This window comes from Limanda limanda, chromosome 4 (assembly GCF_963576545.1).
Source record: "Limanda limanda chromosome 4, fLimLim1.1, whole genome shotgun sequence".
Classification (NCBI taxonomy): Eukaryota; Metazoa; Chordata; class Actinopteri; order Pleuronectiformes; family Pleuronectidae; genus Limanda; species Limanda limanda.
Genome location: NC_083639.1, coordinates 2,885,795 through 2,907,378, shown reverse-complemented (window position 1 = coordinate 2,907,378; position 21,584 = coordinate 2,885,795). Strand labels below are relative to the sequence as shown.

General features: G+C 40.2%; 2 protein-coding genes across 2 annotated transcripts; one reads left to right on the top strand and one right to left on the bottom strand.

Annotated features, from left to right (window-relative positions):
- Positions 1–1,228: 1,228 nt before the first annotated feature.
- On the bottom strand, positions 1,229–20,033 carry rtf2 (replication termination factor 2). Its single transcript, XM_061069358.1, has 8 exons — positions 19,897–20,033; positions 19,287–19,381; positions 19,066–19,159; positions 18,787–18,926; positions 18,274–18,352; positions 4,911–5,021; positions 4,713–4,758; positions 1,229–2,134 (listed from the first exon to the last, which is right to left on the bottom strand). Exons 1-8 carry the CDS (start codon positions 19,963–19,965, stop codon positions 1,923–1,925), a joined length of 846 nt encoding a protein of 281 aa, XP_060925341.1. The 5' UTR covers positions 19,966–20,033; the 3' UTR covers positions 1,229–1,922.
- On the top strand, positions 7,740–14,309 carry gcnt7 (glucosaminyl (N-acetyl) transferase family member 7). Its single transcript, XM_061070627.1, has 4 exons — positions 7,740–7,946; positions 10,932–11,673; positions 13,556–13,651; positions 14,065–14,309. The coding sequence occupies exons 1-4, from the start codon at positions 7,740–7,742 to the stop codon at positions 14,307–14,309; spliced, it is 1,290 nt and encodes a 429-aa protein (XP_060926610.1).
- Positions 20,034–21,584: the final 1,551 nt, after the last annotated feature.

The window sequence follows — 21,584 nt, the reverse complement described above, 5'->3', positions numbered from 1 at the left end:
CAGCTCTATGTGTCGATATTTCCTGTCATTATTTATTTTTTTCAGGCAAAACGCATGCAACGCTTTAAAATGCATGTGCTCGGCCCCGCCCAGTGCTGCTTTGCAGTCCTACTAATTTAAGAAATATTTTATTGTTGGTACTTTCCAGGGTTGAGCAATCCTGGTTATTATTATTATTCAGGCAAATGAATTGGCTTTAATTATTATTATAATTCATTAAATGTTTATTTGTATTGGCTTTTTGAGCGCTTTAATTATTATTGTTATAATTCATTAAATGTATATTTGTACTTATTATGTTCATATTAATTCTTCAGTGAAGTAAATTTAACTGCTCAAATCTGGCCAACAAAAAAACCTGTAGGCTCAACCCACTCCTGTCCTGGGTTAAAATACGATGTTCACACGGCTCTTCCTCTTCACAAGAAAGGAAACAGGAACCTCGGAAGAAGCCCACCACTTTGTCAGCCGCACACTATGGTATATACAGTAATATCTCCAAACCTCGCCCTGAGTCACAGAGGATAATTTAATTTGTAGGACAATCTTTTTCCCACATGTAGTTTTTTTTTTTTACATTTGAAGAATCGTTAACCATTAACTTCAATTGTGTTGGATTCAGCTGCAACTCTATTTATCCCTGAAACTCCAAAAGTGTGTTGTGGACACAAACACTTCACCCACCCCTCCATCGGCATAGTGGTGAGGAGATAGAGTACCATCACTTTTACATAAAATATCTGGTTCCTCCACCAGTGACCCTGTCTGAGAAATCGGCTGTTATTGATCTGCTTGTATCTTTAGAAAACACTGAAGGATACTCATGGGACAACATGTTTTTGACGCCAAGAAGACAATGTCGGTTTTAGTCGTTTCGACCGACTCCGATGCCGTCAGCTGCTTCTCCTCATCATCACACTGAAAACTAACCCTCACAACATCACACCTCTTACACCTGAGCACATGGAATCTGCTGCATGTGGTAAGATATTTGTATGGTTTGTTTTTAGTGTGGATCTCCCTGTGAAATGCACAACAGGGATTTGCTGCAGCTGCCGTCATCACAGGAAATAATTGCTCTACATTGCACTTGCTAGCTCTGTGTAACCAGGCATCAGGTTACAGAAGCAACACCAAATAACGGCAATTAGTACCGCCTTGTATTTCTAATATACACGGCACAAAACATTAATACAGGCTGTGGAAATCATTGTGACAAACTATGCACTTGAATAGAAAATTTATTTTGACATTCGCTGTCCAACTGAAACAAGAAGAACAGAACATTTTTGAAAGTCCAACTGTCTGAAGAAAATAATTTTAAAAAAAGAACACCCATTAGGAGCTGCTATAGAGATATGGACCTGTGACAATGGCGAGTGACATCAAGCCTATATATAGGCTGTCCACTAGGAGACGTCAGAGTGACAGTGATAATGGAGTCACCCTGGCATCAATTCTCAAAGCACCGGTGCCTTAGGACACACTGATGGAGGGGAATACGTGGGGGAGGCATTAGGAGACAAAACAAAGAGTCTGGACAGCTTGGGGAGCCATTAACAAAATGTTCACAACAAGTAAACACTGAGCTGCTGGGGATCGGAGAGACACGGAGGGAATGGGTCCACATAGTGATGGCATTATTAAAAGGTCATGAGGGTAATGTGTGTGTGACTGTATGTGTGTGTCTGTGTATATGTTTGCACAAACTCGTCTTTGGATTTTTTTTAGCGCCAAATTCTCATTGTAAGGACAGTTGGATTGCGTGTGTGCGTGTGTGCGTGTGTGTGTGTGTGTGTGTGTGTGTGTGTGTGTGTGAGCTGGGTTTGCTGAACCAGATTCATCAGTAATCTATCGTAAATGGGTCAAAATTTCTGGAGCAATCTAAAAATGGTGGCCTCTGCTTTACTGGGTGAGAGCTACTAGAAGTGATACGGGGTATGGGTAACCCAGTTCGATGTCTGATCTTTAGTGCGCTTGGCGGAGCTGTGGGTCGTGAACAGGGACTTGAAGACTTCAGACCTCTCCTCCATTTTCTGGAAGGACCTCTTGGTTGAGGACTTTGTGTCTTCAGACTTTGTGTCTTCAGCAGAGCTGGAGGTTGTGGAGGGTCCAGCCACGTCTGGGGCGAGAACTGGCAAAAGAAAAAAACAGGAAGATTAGCACAAAGAAAAACAGGGCAAAGACAAGAAAGGAAGGGAGTAAGACCTAAAATGGGATCAGGTTTACCTAAGTTTGTCTCTCCTTATTTTGTTATTTAATTTCCTTTCAGCCTGTTGATTTGTGAAGGAGCAGCGCCTCTACTACGAGTCCCCCAGGAGGTCGGAACTCCACACCCTATCTCTAAGGCTGAGCCCAGCCCAGGAAAACTCCTTCTTCCATATTGCTTATGATTTGAAATTTGGACAAACTATTTTTGAATGCTCTCTGGACTTTGCCTCGGTAAAGACATAACTTAAAGGCAAACAGTTTACAGAGGATACCCACCGATCAATCAGAACATTAAAACAAGTTTCTATATTCTTAACCCTAGAACACTAACGTCAGGTGTTTTTTAACCGAGCGAGTGTGGTCATGGGTTTGCCATTGTGTTGCTGCTGTCTGAGTGGCATTGGTCCTTGAGTAGCTTCAGTCTGCTCACTCACGTCATAGAAGGTCGGCTAGTATCCTGCTCCCATCCCTGGTTTTTCAATTTTTAACCAATGTTAGTGATAGAGGGTAAAATATTTGTTGAATATGATATAAGTAGGGCTGGGCAAGTTAACTCGTTTCAATGGAGTTAACTCGAGTTAACTCAAGTGATGAGTTAACTCGAGTAATTATTTTATCTCGTATTCACTCAGGTTTGATTATTTATTGTTTTATTGTGAAAGTCAGGCTTTTATTTTGTGAAGGTCTGTTGCTGACTGCTGCAGAACAGGAAAAAAGAAAATAATGCTGCAGAACAGGAAAAAAAAAAAAAATTGGCGGATAAACAATCGAGTTAACTCATCACTTGAGTTAACTCGATTAAAACGAGTTAACTTGCCCAGCCCTAGATATAAGTTGTAAATGATGGAGGGAGACTGTGCCTTCACCGGACATGTCCCAGGAACAGCTCTATTATTTATTTTTTTAGGAATTTTTCTTTAACGACTACCTAATTTTTCACTAATTTTAGAGCCTTTTTATAAGTTCCCCCCATGATACCTTTTTTTGGTTTTATGGGATGTTGTATCCTTTTTTTGGTTTTATGGGATGTTGTATCGGGGAAAATAAAAGAAGAGTACTTCAAATTGCCATGTATTGTACATTAATATATTTTGATAAGAAGTATTTTTCATCGGGTATATTATATTGAGTAAAATGTATCCCACGTTAGTGATGGTGTTCTAGGGTTAATGGCATCCTACTACAAAAGCCATAATCCCCAGTGGAACAAAATACTTTCAAAGGCATCAGATACACCAGGTAATACAGTGAAGACAATGATCAACGAGGGGAAAAATATGCCACCAAGATCAGGATGTTCCTCCAAAACAGATTAACAGACGAGGAGGAAACTGGTCAGGCTGCCAAGAGGCCTGTGGCAACAATAAAGGAGCTGCAAGTATTCTTGTCAAGCGCTGGTTGCTCCATATGTGTTAAAACAAAATCTCCAGTATTCTTAGTGTGGCTAGTCCATGGGATAGGATCACAAGATGGAAGCTTTTTCTCACAGGGAGAAAAATAAATAAAAAATGGCAACCGCAAAAGAGGATTTAAGATACGGAACGAACCAGCAAGAGCCTCAAACTGAGGTGACCCGTGAAGTGAAATGTGGAAAATACTGCTCAGTCAATATGTGTCGAGCTGATATATTCCAATCACAAAAACATGCTTCATCAATTATTACTTAAAGATTGTGCACACTGATGCATTAATAATTTCTATAATTTTAAACCATTTAAGTTGTTTTTTTCACTTGATTTTGATAAGTTATACAAAAAATTCTAGACTGAAAAGTTCTGGGGAATGAAACCAATATATTCACTTAAAGTTTACATTATAGTTTTGTTTGTCTGTATTAATTAAAGCAAAGTATAAGCTACATGACCAGTTACCCTGACTACAGCTCGTGAGAGGGAGGGAACCAGAATAGGACAATTTTATTAAGACGGAGAATAATTCAATGTTCTCGGAGGAATCACAATTTGTCCAAAGATTTCTACGTTTTGACTCAAGTAACACAAAGCAGCATCGAGTGCCTTTCAGCCAATGTCCTGTTCACTTGCGAGGAGAAATCCTTTGATTGTCCTCAAACTGAACAGGAAGTCATGCCAATGCTTTCTGAGGACAAACAATAGTGGAGTTCTCGGATCTAACTTCCCTAAAAAGCACTAAGAGAAGGTGTGTTTAATAAAATAGACATGATGAAATAAATTCAACCATCATTTAGACCATCACCTAACACAATACAAATCAGGAGATGAGATGTGTTAGGATCCAGGTTACTTACCCCAAGTTATATCACATCACCGTGTTCTTAGTATTTACTGAGTATCTGTATTTCATGTGAGATAAGTGTTTGGGATATCCACCAAACTCCACTAAAGCACATTCAAAACAGGTATTCAAATAAACAAGGAGGAAAGGCTCCGGGGTTTTGTTAGCAGCTGGATTTTGTTTATGTAAATGCTGATGTGATCTATCTCAACAAAATAAATGATGCCTCCAACAGGCTTTACACAAACCTGCTGGTGTAGACACAGTTTCAGCTTCTTTGCTCTTCTTTGATTTCTAAAACAGGAAAGGAGATGTACTGATTAGAAGGGGTACATGCAAATCATTCTCAAGACACACATACAATGGTCAAGTTTATCAACTGCAACCACAGATTATTATTTTATCATCTTGGATTATTTGTTATTCAAATACTTATTTTAACTCACCTTTGTTTTGGCGCTGGCTCGCTTTGCTTCCATCTTCTCCCTCAGCTTCTCCCCCTCCTCCTTGGACCCATTGAGAAATACAATGTTCTCGTGTTTGAACGGGTCCCCACACTGTAGAACAAACATGACGCCTTGGTTAACTGCATGGACATATATAGATAGAATATAAATGTTGTGATATCTTAAATCACAAGTTGAACTCAGGAAACATCAGGTCTCAAGATGTTGATTTTTTTTAAATGTACTACTGCGTCACATATTGTGCCATTGTGGAGCAATATCTGTTTCAAATGTATTCTGTGGAAAGAGCATATTTCCAAAGAACACAAAATTAAGCGGAACAACTCTGTGCACAACAGGTAGGAACATGTACTCCTACTTTCACTTGCAAAGCATTAGCTTGTTTATACTGCCTGATGGAAATCCCAAGACATATTTGGAGTTCAAGAGACCCACATTAGTATTCAACTGATGCAAAGTAAACATGCAAATTCAGCTGGTCAGTCAGAAATGATGATATTCAGGAGACTTCATTGACCAAAGATGGCAAAGCAACTCACAGTCACACTGCATTGTACACTATCAGCAAGAATAAAACAATATGAGCCTTCTCTGTTTTTGTAATCGAGTTATATCTAGAAATCTTTCTGTTTTGGGGGTTTTAGTAGTCTGGGATTTACCTACGCAAGTGCAACTGATTCATGAGGTGGATTAAGCCATTTAAAGGTTTACAGACAGTATATTATTGACGACCTGGATGACACATGAGTTAATTTATCAAGAGTTTGTAAATCTTTACAAGTACAAGGGAAAACACAACCATAAACAAGCACAAATATCAAACCCAGAGTTACCAGCAGGGGATCTATTGTGTGGCCGTAATGCGGCCTCAGTGGGTGTGAACTCCAGCCATGTGCTCTGTTCAACACAAGAGGGATAATCTCAGGAGCTGACCAAGCAGCAAATAAATTCAGTGGGCGCTGCTCTGAAGTCAGTCACTCTGCTGTTGCTACTGCCCACAATGACACAGGCCACTGGTGAGCTGAGCACCTTATCATCGAGTCAGTGCACAAGTCGACCAGAACGTTTTCTTTACCCGAAAGGACGACGAGAAGGTGAACAAAACAGATTAACTGGTGGTGGCACTCGGAGGAGTTTGATAGGTGCACCTTCAACTGGGGAGATGGACTGGAATTTAACACATCTGAGAGAGAAAAGGGAAACTGAGAAAAAACTATGTGAAGAACCAACCCACCAGTGATTAGGGAGCTGTATGGGGGAGGAGAGTGGTTAAAACCTCTCAGAGAAAGACAGAGACAGAGACAGAGGCGAGAGAGAGAGAGAGAGAGCGAGAGCGAGGGGGCGGGTGCATAAGGTACGACTGTGCCTGTGTGTCAGGTGTGTGCGTTATTGCTGGTAACCAGGCAGGGACTGACTCAATCTCATGGGGATGTGGGGGAAAGTGACTCAATACAACCGGAGAGAAATATCACGCAGAGATCACACTAACGAACCAGTTTGGCTCAGACGCACGACAGAATCTGCTCCTGCTGTCATCGCTGCTGTTGCTGCTCATGATGGGGATGACTTGTGTTCTTTGTTGTACTCTGGATTGATGGTAACAAGACATGTGGAATATCTGTTTCGGTGACACAATGCTTGGAACAGGCCTCTGATGTCGGTTTGCTTCTTCATCATACGGACTACAGACTGAACTGCCTCTGAGGTAACTGCCTACCCTTTGGATTTTTTTCTTGACACACTGTGTAGTAATAAGGTAAAAAATATATATTATCACAAAGAATATCAATTAGTATCCGTAACATTGAGGTTAGGCGAGCCGCAAATTCTTCCTTATTGCGTGTAGGGTAGTAGCTGGTTTGTTAGTAAATAACCCTGAATGTCACTTACAGTAAAATTAGGGTTAATTGTCAATAAAGACACTAAATAATAAGACTGAAGTATTAAGATGTCAAGTTTGTGAATTAGGCATACAAATGCTAACCTTATTACACATCACATAGTAACTTAATAAGGACTATAAATGGCAAGTATAATGTCCTTCCTAGGCTATTAAATGCAAAAACATAACAATACTACATAGTTTAACAACATGCATTGTAGGTTACATGCATTGTAGGTTATCAGGAAGCAGACGTGTAAATGATTTTGAAATCGGTTTGAAACCATTTGGCTATCTAAAATCTCACAAAAATGTTGTATGTTTATTTATGCTATATGTTGTGCCTTGCAGATGTAGGTCCTGAGTTTTTAAATTATTTTTTTATTCAGTGAGCCAACTTCACTTACATTATTTCGAGCAAATAAATAAACATCAGTTATTTGTTAAACTTAAAAAAAAATATATGGTTCCGTATCCAAAGAAAACCAACGAATATTTTCAAAGACCCAGACTTAAAATATTTAGTTTTTGCTTGGAATCGGTTTCATCTTGGGTTTTTGTTGGAGTAGTGGAGTCAAAACATCTCTTTACAGGTGAGAATTATTCCAGATTGATTAGGAAAATCTTACGAAAATGGATATGTGTATATATATACAAACACACACAACTATATTCTGCGGAGAGTAAGAACATTTCTGCTCACATATTAGTGAAGGAGGCCAGTTGTCTCTGACTAAATCTGGTGCACTAAACTATATTTCTTTTCCACCTACAAACTGTCATCTATTAGTGCTAACCTACATAATTAACCCTATTCAACATCCCTTGGGGTTCAGAACCTGAATGAAAATAACCAATCTAAATGTCTTTTTTGCAGGAGTTGTATCTCTGGTGGTGCTTTCTGGCTAAGGTGAAGTGGGGCTATTATGTGGCAGCTTGAAGGGGCAAAATGCAGCTTCCTGTTATGCCTGGGAATGAGTATTATTATTTGTTCCGTTATTTACTTGAGGGTCAGTATACCGACAGCACCCAAGCCTTCAGAGCCTTCAAGCTGCAGGCCCTTTTGCCCTGAATGTGAAGCTGTCCTGCCCGGCACTGAGATAGGAGACGAATGGCTCCGCCGTGACTGCCAGGTACGTTTTTCTTTATTATGGGTACCACTATAATAAATATAAATGATTTTTGGATCAAAACCAAGAAGAAGTAGTTTCTTTCGCAGACATGTCACTCTCAAATCTCTCGGAGCTATATTTCCGTCGAGGAATTATTTCCGGCACAGACTCCCATTGGCTCTAATTTTAATTTTTACAGAAATGTCTGGAAAAAGCAAAACGGAAAAATAAATCATAACTCGCGCCCACAGGCCCATTTCTTAACTCTCACCAAAACCTGGTTGTTCTTTAAAGTCTTGGGATTCTCAAAATGTTTTCATTTTACAGATAGGAATTAAGGTTTTTGAGTAACAAGCATTTGTTTGAGGAGAGCTCTAGAGTGTAGAAATATATCTGCCCCATTGGGTCCCATGTTAATTTTCGGATGATATTTTTGGAATGAGCAGTACGTTTCTAACTTCCTCACACGGCCTCATTTTTTGACTAACCAATAATATAGATATCTGCTCGTTCATCCAAAGTCGTGTGATTCTCACGCTGTTTCATTACACAGATAGGAATAATAGAATTTGCATTTTGTTCGCGACATTCTCTGACACAGGTGCGGTCGTTAGTGAGGATACACACGCAGAGGGAGGGGCCAAAGGGAGAAAGGGAGACAGTGGGATCTTTATATTAACTACCTCAAGGGTATTGATCAACTCTGTAGTTAGTGCAGGGGGTAGATCAGTTGGACAGTGACTCAGAGGTGGTGAGGTCAAGTCCAGGTGTAGGCAGAGCTTTAACATTGATTTTTCTTTGTTTTTCAGAGGGGGACTTTTTAACTCTATAAATATACAACTTTCTATGATTTTGAACAACAATGTGATTGGCTCTTCATCGGAGCCCAATCCTGAACACATCTATGAGTGTGTACAGCCATGGCCAAAAGTTTTGAGAATGACACAAGTATTGGTTTTCACAAAGTGTGTTGCTTCAATGTTTTCAGATCTTTTTATCAGAAGTTACTATGGTATACTGAAGTATAATTACAAGTGTCAAAGGATTTTATTGACAATTACATTAAGTTTATGCAAGGAGTCAATATTTGCAGTGTTGACCCTTCTTTTTCAAGACCTCTGCAATTCACCTTGGTATGCTGTCAATTAACTTCTGGGCCACATCCTGACTGATGGCAGCTCATTCTTGCATAATCAATGCTTGGACTTTGTCATATTTTGTGGGTTTTTGTTTGTCCACCCGCCTCTTGAAGATTGACCACAAATTCTCAATGGGATTAAGGTCTGGGGAGTTTCTTAGCCACGGACCCAAAATTTTGATGTTTTTTTCCCCGAGCCACTTAGTTATCACTTTCGCTTGATGGCAAGGTGCTCCTTCATGCTGGAAAAGGCATTGTTCCTCACCAAACGGTTATTGGATGGTTGAGAGAAGTGGCTCTCCGAGGATGTTTTGGTACCATTCTTTATTCATGGCTGTGTTCTTTGGCAAAATTGTTAGTGAGCCCACTCCCTTGGCTGAGAAGCAACCCCACACATTAATGTTCTCAGGTTGCTTTACTGTTGGCACTGCACAGGACTGATAGTAGCGCTCACCTTTTCTTCTCCAGACAAGCTTTTTTCCAGATGCCCTAAACAATCGGTAAGGGGATTCATCAGAAAAAATGACTTTACCCCAGTCCTCAGCAGTCCAATCCCTGTACCTTTGACAGAATATCAGTCTGTCCCTGATGTTTTTCCTGAAGAGAAGTGTCTTCTTTGCTTCCCTTCTTGACACCAGGCCATCATCCAAAAGTCTTCGCCTCACTGTGCGTGCAGGTGCACTCACACCTGCCTGCTGCCATTCCTGAGCAACCTCTGCACTAGTGGTACTCCGATCCTGCAGTTGAATCAACTTTAGGAGACGGTTCTGGCGCTTGCTGGACGTCCTCGGGCGCCCTGAAGCCTTTTTAACAATAATTGAACCTCTCTCCTTGAAGTTCTTGATGATCCAATAAATGATAAATTCAGGTGCAATCTACCTGGCAGCAATATCCTGGCCTCTGAAGTCCTTTTTGTGCAAAGCAATGATGACTGCACGTGTTTCCTTGCAGGTAACCATGGTTAACAGAGGAAGAATAATGATTTCAAGCATCACCCTCCTTTTAAAGCTTCCAGTCTGCTATTCTGTCTAAATCAGCATGACAGAGTGATCTCCAGACTTGTCCCCATCAACACTCTCCCCTGTGTTAACAAGAGAATCACTGACATGATGTCAGCTGGTCCTTTTGTGGCAGGGCTGAAATGCAGTGGAAATGTTTTTTTGGGGATTTAGTTCCTTTTCTTGGCAAAGAGGGACTTTGCAATTAATTGCAATTCATCTGATCACTCTTCATAACATTCTTGAGTATATGCAAATTGCCATTATAAAAACTGAGGCAGCAGACTTTGTGAAAATGTATATTTGTGTCACTCAAAACTTTTGGCCACGGCTGTATGCAGTGATAGTGATAGCGCCATCAACTGGTCAGTGTGAAGATGAAGTGAGCAATCGGTCCCAAATTCCAGACTCATCAGAGCACTAACCTGAAGAGATCTATGAGTGTGTATGCAGTGATAGTGATAGCACCACCTAAATCAAGTCTGCCTCGCTCTCTTTTAAACCAGTCAGTCTGTCTTTCTCTCTCTATCTGGGTTTCTCTTCTAAACTGGTACATTTTCTCTCTCTCATAAAGCAGCCAGTCTGTGTCTCTCTCTCTTCCCAACCTTGATCATGTAACATGCAGCTTTAAAAAGACTTTTTCTGGAGCCAGCAGCAAGCACTAGCCACCCATTTGAAATTTCTCGGCAGGAGGAATTTTCTAGTTGTCTATCTTCTTTCTGCCATTGTGAAATAAACATTAAGGGGCAGGGAAGCTAACTCAGGAAAGAAAAATGAGTATACTGACAAACACCAGTAGAGACCCTTTAAAAGTTATATGAGTAAAATTAAGCTTTAATAAAAGTTGTATTGTATTATTCTTGTCTGCAGGTGGAAAGCTATATCCTGAATAGTCAACTGCAGTGTTCCAATTTGGCCAGAGAGCTGCACTTCATCACAAGACCTCTGAGCCGTGAGGAGGAAGACTACCCTTTAGCATTTATTTTGACTGTTCACAAAGAGCTGGAGGTTTTTGTGCGCCTGCTGCGGGCCATTTACATGCCACAGAATGTCTACTGTATTCATGTGGATGCTAAGGCTCCATGGGAGTACCAGGAGGCCATACGGAAGCTAGTCAGCTGCTTTCAAAACACTTTCCTCTCCAGCCACAGCGAGACGGTGACCTACGCTGGGTTTTCCCGTCTGCAAGCAGATGTGAACTGCATGAGGGATCTTGCCCAGTCCAAGATAGGCTGGAGGAAGGTGGTGAATCTGTGTGGACAGGATTTCCCTGTCAAAAGCAACCTGGAACTGGTGCAGTACATGCAGAGCAAAGAGTGGAGGGACAGAAACATGACGCCTGGGGTGAAGCAGCCGGTGCATATGAGGCACAGGACAGAGTTTGAGCACCTTGAGATCACAGGCTTACATGTTGTTCTGAAAAGGATGGGGCTGAAGAAAAGTCCTCCTCCACATAATCTGCAAGTTTACTTTGGAACAGCCTACTATGCTCTCACGAGGCCCTTTGTCTATTTTGTTCTAAAAAGCCCAATAGCACAGGATCTCTTGGAGTGGTCCAAAGACACGTTCAGCCCAGATGAGCACTACTTCGTGACACTCAACCACGTCAAAGGTAGTCTTTGTTTTGAATTGTTACACAAACACGCTCCCACTGCTGCTAACATTACTTTTCTGCCCAACAAATACCAGTATAAAGCTATTAATTATTAACTGGTCTGATTATAATAGGTAAACACTCGGGAGCTGAAACACAATACAATCAAAGGTCAAACTGCACATTTGACTGTTGGTATAGTAGAGTAAAGTAACACTTCATTGTCCCAGGGTACTTATTTACATACCTACACAAAGAATCATTAGTATACAGGTTAAGGCCAAAAGTAAGGTAGTCAAAAATTCACTCATATCAGTATGACAAGAGAATTTAAATAAGGAAAGTAAAGAAGAGGAGGCATCGAATCACATCCTCAGCTAATCAAAGGCCAAAAAATATTTGTTAAAGCCAAAAGCTGATGCATTTACCTCATGTATCTTTTGCAACCCTATACAAAAACAGTGCTGAGAGTCCAATAAAATGACCTCTGGTTACAAGTGGTCAGTCAGCAAGCTCACATTTATTCCCTCTCCCAGACAGGTATGCTCCCTCCTCATTTAGACCGAATTCCATATGTCCTGAAGCTGGATGGGCCAATCACAGCCATTTATCTGAAAGATTCTATCAGCTATCGAAATAGTATTACACATACCGCAAGATATAGTTTCTCATATTCTTCTCTGAGGTATGTTACACATTTCGTTGCTCTGATTAGTAAAAGTTCGGTTCTCTACCAGTTGATAATGTTCCAACAATCCCAGGCAGAAGCAGACTTGTATTTGTACTACTGGACCTCTGTCCCCGGTTCCCTTTAATAATGTATAGAGCAAAAGAAGAAACTCTCTTATGAAAGGCCAGAACTTCTCTTTGGTCTTCAGACAAAATCAGTGCTAGGAAAGACTGTTCATTAAACAGACAAATTCATCTACCACTGGACCATGACTCTGCTCTTTACTGTGTAATAAGCTGACCATTAAAGAATCAAAGATCAGACCAGTCTTATGCCATTAAGCACCTAATTGGTCTGGCGTTAGTCATTAGTGTTCAAGAAGAACAAAAGTGGGGAAAGGATGCAGCCCTGAGGGGCCCAGTGAAGGATGAGAGTGTACTAGATCTAGATCTACTAGAACATTCACTTGAACTCTCTGTTTTCTGTTTGTAATACATGAAGGAAACAACACTTCGCACTTACTTTTTATTCTTTTGAAGTTTGACTGGTGCTTGTTTAATTAATTTATCTTGTTGTGCCCTTCAGCGATGATTTAATGGCACCCGACTTGAGAATTAGATCCACCGGCTGATTACCTCAATGCAACCAACTGTTAATATTCCCATAAGAGTCCTGGATTCGAAATGAGCAGTCATTAACATTTTCTTTTACAGATTTTAAGGACATTCAGTTACAATTTCCCCTAAATTTCCACAATTGCAATTGTTGCACACTGTAGGTTGCTGTCATTTCTCACACTTGTGTAATGCTTGAGCCCAAAGAGATCAATAAAATGTTCCTCCTACACCAATGGAGAAACATGGTCTTGATAAGGGAACCGGCCTAATATGTATCCTTGAGTTGAAATGTCACCAGACTTGAAACCATCAATACTGATATTGCTATGTCAAACAAGAGACTCGTGCAGTTTAGAGGGGGAGAGTGTAACAAGGTTTATATACTGTAAAACTCATTAAGTAGAATTTTATCTACTATTTCAGCTGTGCAAAATCTCTTGAAGGAGCCTTCCAAGGGAGGGAAACTATCCAGCAAGTTCGCTTTTCTATGTGAAGCATCCTGTTCTTTCTCCCACGCTGTGCATGTACCACTCCCAAAGAGGGCTACAGAAACCCCAAGAATTCAATTATCTTGTATAACAATGATTTGTATGATCTGATTATGTGTTTAAAGAAGCTCCAGGCAGCCACATAAATGGAGAATGGGAAGGAGACATCCGGTCAATCAAGTGGAAGGATCAAGAGGGGAGTACACATAACGGCTGCAAAGGTACAGTACTGCAGAGCATGTCTATTTATAGAGGTATTAATTTATTGATTAATAACTGTACTACAAGGCTTAACTATGTTCTAGCTTCATTCCTGGTGCTATGAAAAAAATTCTCTTACGTAATTTGTAAACAACCATTTACTGCCAAGACAGTCCATTTTTGGTCCTATATATGGCCTTTTGTCTGCAAACAGGATTATAGGACCATTTACTGGCTAAGATAACTCAAGATTTACTAAACAGAAGAACAGATAGGAGGATTAATTTGATATGAAGTCCCCTGTAATAGGTTTAGTCAGTGCTTTATACGATCTTTTACTGGTAGAAGATGTGATTTTTATTTAGCAATGAAATACACACAGCGGGGTCCAAAAGACTGAGACCACTAATATAATGTTGATGTTACTTTCCAGGGCACTACGTACGAGGCATCTGTATCTATGGAATACAGGACCTGCCTTGGATCATTGAAAGGAACAGCATGTTTGCCAATAAGTTTGCGAGAGACTCCTTTCCTGAGGTGCTGGACTGTCTGGAGCAGTGGCACAGAAACAAGGTGCTCAGCCAGTCGACTGTTCCCATAGAGCCATCATGGCTGCTGGCTACACGGAGCAACTCAAGCAGCAGCAGCTACTTTAACAGCAGCGCTCAAGCATGACTCGCTGTTGACATCCTCAGCAAAAGACTGGCTACATGCAGTTCAGATGATTTGCAATTCCAAAAGGTGTGAGCAGGAAAATACTGCGCTGAAAACCAAGGGATGATGCACTGTACATGTCGTAAGTCTGTCGCATGACTACGGTTCACTGATATATTTGCCTGTATATTATTTTTATAACAAGGGGATAATTTATATAAATCAGAGAATTGAAATCTCTTTGCTGTACCGTAATGCATTCAGAGCAAGTGTTCGACTCTTTATAAGAAACATGCAAGTCAAAAACTAATACCATTTGGAACAACTAGAAGACACAAAGTATTGAATAAACCACTGTATATAGACTTAATATCGTTTAATTTAATCAAATATGCAATGTTGTTCAATTCAATCTTTGTCAGTATGTTGTCCAGTTTTACAAACTTATGTCTGTCAAATCCTTATTAAATGAATTAAGGAGCTGGTGTAAAGAAATAAAGACAAATCCAAGAATAAGCTCTGTTCTCTTTTTCTTTCTTTGCTTCATACTAATGTTCACTTTAATGTGTGCAACTTCAGTCAGAGTGATTGTAGAGGTTATATTCCGGAGTTGTTTCTTTCCAAAATACAATACAAAGGAATACTCAATTCAAAAAGGTAATTTAAATAATTTTCTTCAAAATTAAGGTCAGTTGTATTTCAACCATGGAGCACTGTGGTTTCAGAATCTGTTCCTTGCTAAGTAAAACTGATCTGTGCTAATATACTTCACTTCAGATAACAGATAAAACCAGGGTGACTCTATATCCTTTACACTGCAATTATTCAAAATTGTGTCACTGTCACAAAGTGGTTGAAAAGAGAGACAGACATTAACCTGTACCCATGACTATATACCTAGTTTGACTGCTGCAGCTTTTAGTTTAAATGTTCTAATCCAAGTGTAACCTGTGTGGTCGAAATTTATCTTGAGATGTGAAATAAAGAGTTTCTCAGATTAGAGTTGCCTTAGTTAATACTAAGGGTTACACATTCAGCGAGGGTGCTCAAAGTGGAACTCCCCAAAGACAAAAAAATCAGGTTCTACTACATTGTGGTGTTTCTAAGCATACACGTTGTTGAGGAAGCGATTCCAGAAGTCAGGGTTAACACGAATAGTGTAACATCACAAGCTAGACACTGATCAGTGAAGGTTTCCATTACACCTGTTAATTCTGAAAACGTAGTTTATTTCTGTGCTGAGGCTTAAATCTTCCTCTAAAAGAATTTAACAGAAATTTTAAGGAAGATATTGGTGAACAAGGCCCAGAGTTCCTTTTTGAGCCAAGATGAGATACACTAATAACACCAGTTTTCTCAAACATAAAAGCCCTGTGTACTGTGTTAGCAGATATAAAATACGTTTCCATTTGATTTATTGTATATAAAAGCATATACAGTAGTAAACAGAGGTTAGAGGACTAGCCCAGGTAATGTATTTTTTCCTTTCCTAGCTTGTTTTTTTTGTCTACTTTTGTGGGTGTTGAATTTTGAATAGAACAAGCCATCACCTCAAAGGATGCGGTTGAGGTGACAGAAATGTTTCACACAAGTGACACGACAGAAAAGGCAATGTCAGCCCAACAGCTGCGGAAGCTGCATGTGAAGATGTAGCTCCTCAACACAAGACAGGAGTGTGCAGCTCACACACAGCACCCCTCATTACAAGTGTGAAAACAGTGTTTGTGCTAATAACCATCGTTTTTATGGAAGACATCAAAAAAAGAGGTACATGCATGTTGCAGGTTGAAGTTAGAATTAGACATTTAGGGGAAGACCGTCCAAAGCAAACACTAATGTATCAGGAAGCTTTCACCAAACAATATTGTGATTGAAAAATACGACATGATTTACAGATGTCCAAGAACTTTTTACTTTTTTGGGCTTCGTACTTCCTGCAAACTTTGGTCGGAATTTGAGCATGTCTATGCCCTGAAATAATAATGATAATAATAAAAATAATCCTTACAATTTAAATAGGGCCTCACTAGGGCTGCTCAATTAATCGAAATATATTCGTGATTACGATTATTGGGTCAAACGATCTCCAAACTACTATAATCGAGTTGAAACGATTATTTGACATTTTTTTCTAAAGAGACGCGCATGCGCAATTCGGTCCCTCCCCTAAAGCATTCAACGCGGCCCCGCTGACTGGCACTCGCTCTCAAGTAGCTGTGAAGTGAAGGAGGCGAGTTTTGTGTTTCGGGACCGGAGGTATTTAAAAAACAGCGCGAGTGAAAATGGCAGAGGGAGGGCAGCCCCGTCTGATCGACTCTTCGAATCCGACGAGCAGCAGCACACAGTGTAGCGGCCGCGTGGCGCGCATCGTCCGCTCTACAGCGTGCAGCCGTCCGGCTGTTCACACCGGACCCGCGCGGGTCAGCTCGCGATTCTCCCCTTTTTGTTGTATGGAACCGGGCACCGATATCCTGCATGGTTTCACGGAGGAATAAGACACGCAGCCGTAATCGGTGTTTACCAGAACCGGAAGTGACTGGTACTTCCGGTTAGTCATTTAAAAAAATAAGGGCACATATTAATAATCGTTGAATAATCGTGATTTTGTTTTTGTCCAAAATAATCGTGATTATGATTTTTTCCATAATCAAGCAGCCCTAGGCCTCACCCTGTCTCACTCTGTTCGGTGCTCGGGCCCTAAAAAAGTACACTTTGTCAGCAGTGTACGATTTTATTTAAATGTATACAGGGTTTCCCCCAGAAAACTTGCTAAGCCTGGTGGTAGGATGGCTAGAAGGCAGCCGCGGGGGAGGGGGTGTTGAGTCGAGTCGGATTTTGAGCTGGACACCATTGTTTCTTATACTCTAAACATGTTGCACTTTGTTTAATATGCACACCTAACTTTTTTATTTTGAAAAGGGGTTAAATAGATACTTTGATATCTTTTTGAGTTGCACTGCTGACTTAACTTATAAGCCCTCTTTTTTATTTATTTTTATCAAGTTGGAGTTGCTAGTTTAAACCTACAGTTTTGCACTTTAATATTTGAGCCTTTGTTTACATTTTGTTTTGTGCTGCATTAACATAGCAGTCAGGCCTCTTATTTCAGAAACAATGAACCGTAACAGTTTGGTTACCAATAAAAGGTAAGCCTACTACTTCTTTGCTTTCAGCCAGCTACTCAAACAGACAAGCAACGAAATAACAAACAAACAAAATACACAGGCAAGTGTCGGCCTACTTTGAAATAAATTAAACACAGAACTTTGTAGGGCTATTTGAGTCCTCCTCATATTTGTGGAAAATGTATGAAATAAGAAGTACCCTATTTTTAAATAAATAAAACCAAATAGCTGCAGCCTAATCGTGTAACGGACTAGGTTTATGTTTGGGTTTGACTTATGTTCAGTAAAACACTGTGTTGAAGGAGCGTTCTGATGTCTGACGGTCAGTGAAGGTGACGTATGTTCAGTAAAACACTGTGTTGAAGGAGCGTTCTGATGTCCGAGGGTCAGTGAATGGGTCTGGGTGGGACATGTGACTGTTTGGACCAATAGGATGGTTGCTTGGGGATCGGGGCCATGTCTGTGAACGGGGCTCAATGAGGAAGTGAAGTGTTGTTGATGTGCGCGAATGACAGATTTTTTTTTTTTTTTTTTTAAATAAAAAAAACAATCGACGCTTAGCCTGGCGGGGGGGAAGCCTGGCGGCCCGCCAGGCCTATACAGCACTGGGGGAAACCCTGGTATATATATCTCAAGTTTTGTCAATTGTACAGGAAGCAACCATATGTAGCCATATTCTGATGAGTAAAGTCATCCCATAAACTATGTGCATTTTGAGGGAGTTAGTCAGTAATTAAGTCCTTCGTGTCGGTGAAATTGTTACATCATCTACAAAGTTACTACAGGCTACACAGACAAAAGAGGGAATGGTTAAACAGGAGTGACAGCCACAGGGAAAGACAGGATGAAATAACGCTCACCTTATGGCAGATTTCTGTCTTGACCTCCTTCAGGGCTCGCTCGGAGAAGACACAGCCACATGTTTGCAGGTAACAAAACCTGAAAAAGAAAACATATACTGATTATTATAATGAATAAAATTATATTAAAAGAGAAATGCTTCTTTCTTGAACTTTCCCAGTCTCTCTCTTTTTGGCTTTAACCTGTACAAAGTGAACACAATTCATAACTAAGCTCTTCTGTGTTTGTGAGAAGATACTGGTGACATAACAATGTATAGCTTATTTTAACTTAATACTGAATGTCATACAAGCAAATAAATCATAACACAGCTCATAGTAGACACAGAGGCCCGTAGAAAACACAAAAATAGAGATATCCTGAATTTAAAGGAATATTGTGATCAAATGTCACTGAGCGAGGAAGTTAATGGGTCTACAGCTGCGCACAATTGAATGGAGAGGCTTCCTTTAAAATATTTCTTGTTTGTGATTGATGAGTATTCTTGGGTTCTTCTTCTTTATGTTGTTTACCTGTGCTTGCCATTCATCTCCAACCCAACGACAGGGCAAATAAACAAGCCACAGTTGATGTCCTCATAACGGTCTCCTTTGGCATTTCTTCTTTCTCCCTCCCACTCAGGGTTATCGGTCAAGCTCAGCTCCTTTATGTCCTGGAAATGGACAGGAGGAATGAACATGTAAAAAAAGCATGAAACCACGCAGGACATCTAGGAGAAATGCACATGGGCATAAACCCCAATACAAATCGGAAACTTTGCAGAAGATATTTGCGACATCGTTGTGCAGTACCTTTATCCCACGGATGTGTGTAACAGTCTCAGTGTTGGGTCTCTCTGCAGTTTTATCCAGCAGATATTCGATGATTGCATCTTTGTTAAAGAGCCTGAAACATAGCACAGTTCAAACGTTTAGTGCATTGCGAGTTTCATCGTGGAGCAATTTATACTTTACAGTTGTAACAAGGCGGATGATTTAGCCTGAGTGAAGATGGACATGAAGTCAACCCTCACCTTCCCAGGTCGCAGGACACGATCGGACGTCGGAGTCTCTCCTGGCTCAAGGCACAGTATTTCCATTTGGCGGCCAACTCTGCATTTTTATCGACCTGCAGGCAAAATCAAAGCACTACAATCAAATCCTATTCCAGGGAGAAAGTCAAGCTCATGAGTCCATGAGCTCTGTCAGTGATGCTACACATGCAAATACTGCTTTTACAACTACAACGCTTTCAATCACTATCTACTAAACACTGTGATTTCTGCGTCTCATATTCACCAAATTTCTCAGGATGACGTGTCACACTTAACAGATGAATTACGTAAAGGATTCACAGTATTAGTCTTTTAGCTTTGCCCTCGATGACGAATGTCCTATAATGGTTAGCTTATATATTTTTGAGGACAGTTAGCTAGCTTGTTAGCTTAACTTCGTGTACATATCGAGTTCGACAGGACATTAAATGGGTTAATTATGTGATGTATAATTTATTTAATGGTTTACAAGATCAAAGGCAGAAAATAATGCCGCTAGCATGCTAGCTGGCTAAGGGTTAGCATTCTACTAACAGACTTCCACATCGTCACAAGGAGAAAAAGTTCAAACTAAACAAACATAACAAACCTGCTCGACTTTCTTCGGGCCTTTCACCAACTCGTGTCTTTTGGGTATGGTCCCACCGTCACATCCCATCTTGAAGAGCCGACCTGAGACGTCTACACAGCGGGTTAGCTCGATGTGCGTCACAGCTCCACACAGACAGGAAGTCCCTGGGTTGTAAACAAACTCCGAGTGACGTGAGCTGCAAATCTCGCGAGATGTGTGGCCGGAGCGTATGTCGCCATCTAGCGGCTGAAGGCTGTAAATACTCAAACCCCAATTCAGGCGTATTTTCTATCATTGGCCACAGAGCGGAGGCATCGCTCCAAAAAAGAGTATTATAGGTTCTGTTCAGCCAGCAGCTCTGATGGAAGATCAGTTACCATTAAAAAATACATTACAACATTTAAAAAATATATTTGTGGAAAGATCAAATCAAATATGCTTTATTTCTCAGATGGGGAAATCCTTCTTGTGCCAAAGTGCTACAGCGGCTGCAGAACCGTACATTGTGCAACAAACAGCAAAAAACACTGCACAAGGAGATATGTGTGAGACCCCAGAATTATAATGCACAATAAAAGCGAGTTGAAGTTTTCACCTGCCCTAAAAACGCTTAAAGTGATAAAACACTAAAAGAATATAACACATAAAAGATGAAGAAAAGAGAAAAAAATGGCATGAAAACCTAAAAACCAAGGGCAAAGGTTAAACATGGCCGAATCAACATGTTTCCTCATTGAGTAGTGTGATAGACGTTGGGATGACTGAGAGCTTGAGGCAGTCGATCTTACACTCATAGGCTCTGTAACGTCTGCCTGATGGTAACCGGTCAAAAATAGAGAACAGTGTGTGTGGCGGGTAATTAAGGATCCTATCTGCTGGTCTGACCACAGAACCTTTAGATGGTCTGAAGAGGAGAATTGTCCTTTTCATCCATCACCTTCAAAGCCGTTCAGCAACTATTACCAAGAAGAACTTTAGATGATAATCTTTCATGATGGTTTTGATTACTGCACAATCGTTCATTTGTAAAATGAAAAAGTAGATGAAAAGAATAGGACCTTCTCAAGCAGAAAAACACTGAGCTGAGAAAGGAGGATGCACTGTACACTTCTTAAGTCTGTAGCATGACTACAGTCACTCACATATTTGTCTATTTGTTGTTGTGATAACCAGAGCACAATTTATATACCAACGAATCTATATATGTATGTTTAGGCATAATATTCTTTAATTGAACCAAAAATGCAATGTTGTTTAAATTAATATTTGTGCGTATTAAGTCCAGTTTGACAAACAAACTGTTGTCTGTCAATCTTTTTTTAATAAATCTAGGAATTGTTTTTAACAAAGATTCTCCCTCTTATGATGGTTTTGTTTACTGCCTAAGTATATATTTCTTAAACCAACAAGTACCTGCAAAGAAGAGGATCTATTAAGGTAATAAGTATAAGTATGTTACAGGAAGAAAAAGGAAGGTTTTGTTATGGTACAATAAAATCATAACTTCAGCATATTGTAAGTATTATACCAAAAAAATTGACAAACATGTACTCAGTATTGCCATGAGAAATTCATGTTAACAGTAAACCAATAAAATGCTATATCCAAACATGGCCTTACGTAAACCACCAAACACTATTGTAGTTGTGCATGTAATTATGAAAAAAACAACTTCCCCCACATTACTTCACTCCTCAGCTGCCCAT

Coding starts and splice junctions, on each gene's coding strand:
- gcnt7 (XM_061070627.1), top strand. CDS start 7,740: ATGTGGCAGCTTGAAGGGGCAAAATGCAGCTTCCTGTTATGCCTGGGA. Junction 7,947..10,931: donor GGCTCCGCCGTGACTGCCAG/GTACGTTTTTCT, acceptor TCTTGTCTGCAG/GTGGAAAGCTATATCCTGAA. Junction 13,652..14,064: donor TACACATAACGGCTGCAAAG/GTACAGTACTGC, acceptor GTTACTTTCCAG/GGCACTACGTACGAGGCATC.
- rtf2 (XM_061069358.1), bottom strand. CDS start 19,965: ATGGGATGTGACGGTGGGACCATACCCAAAAGACACGAGTTGGTGAAA. Junction 18,353..18,786: donor GAGATGAATGGCAAGCACAG/GTAAACAACATA, acceptor TTTCTTTTTCAG/GTTTTGTTACCTGCAAACAT. Junction 4,759..4,910: donor GAGCCAGCGCCAAAACAAAG/GTGAGTTAAAAT, acceptor TTCCTGTTTTAG/AAATCAAAGAAGAGCAAAGA.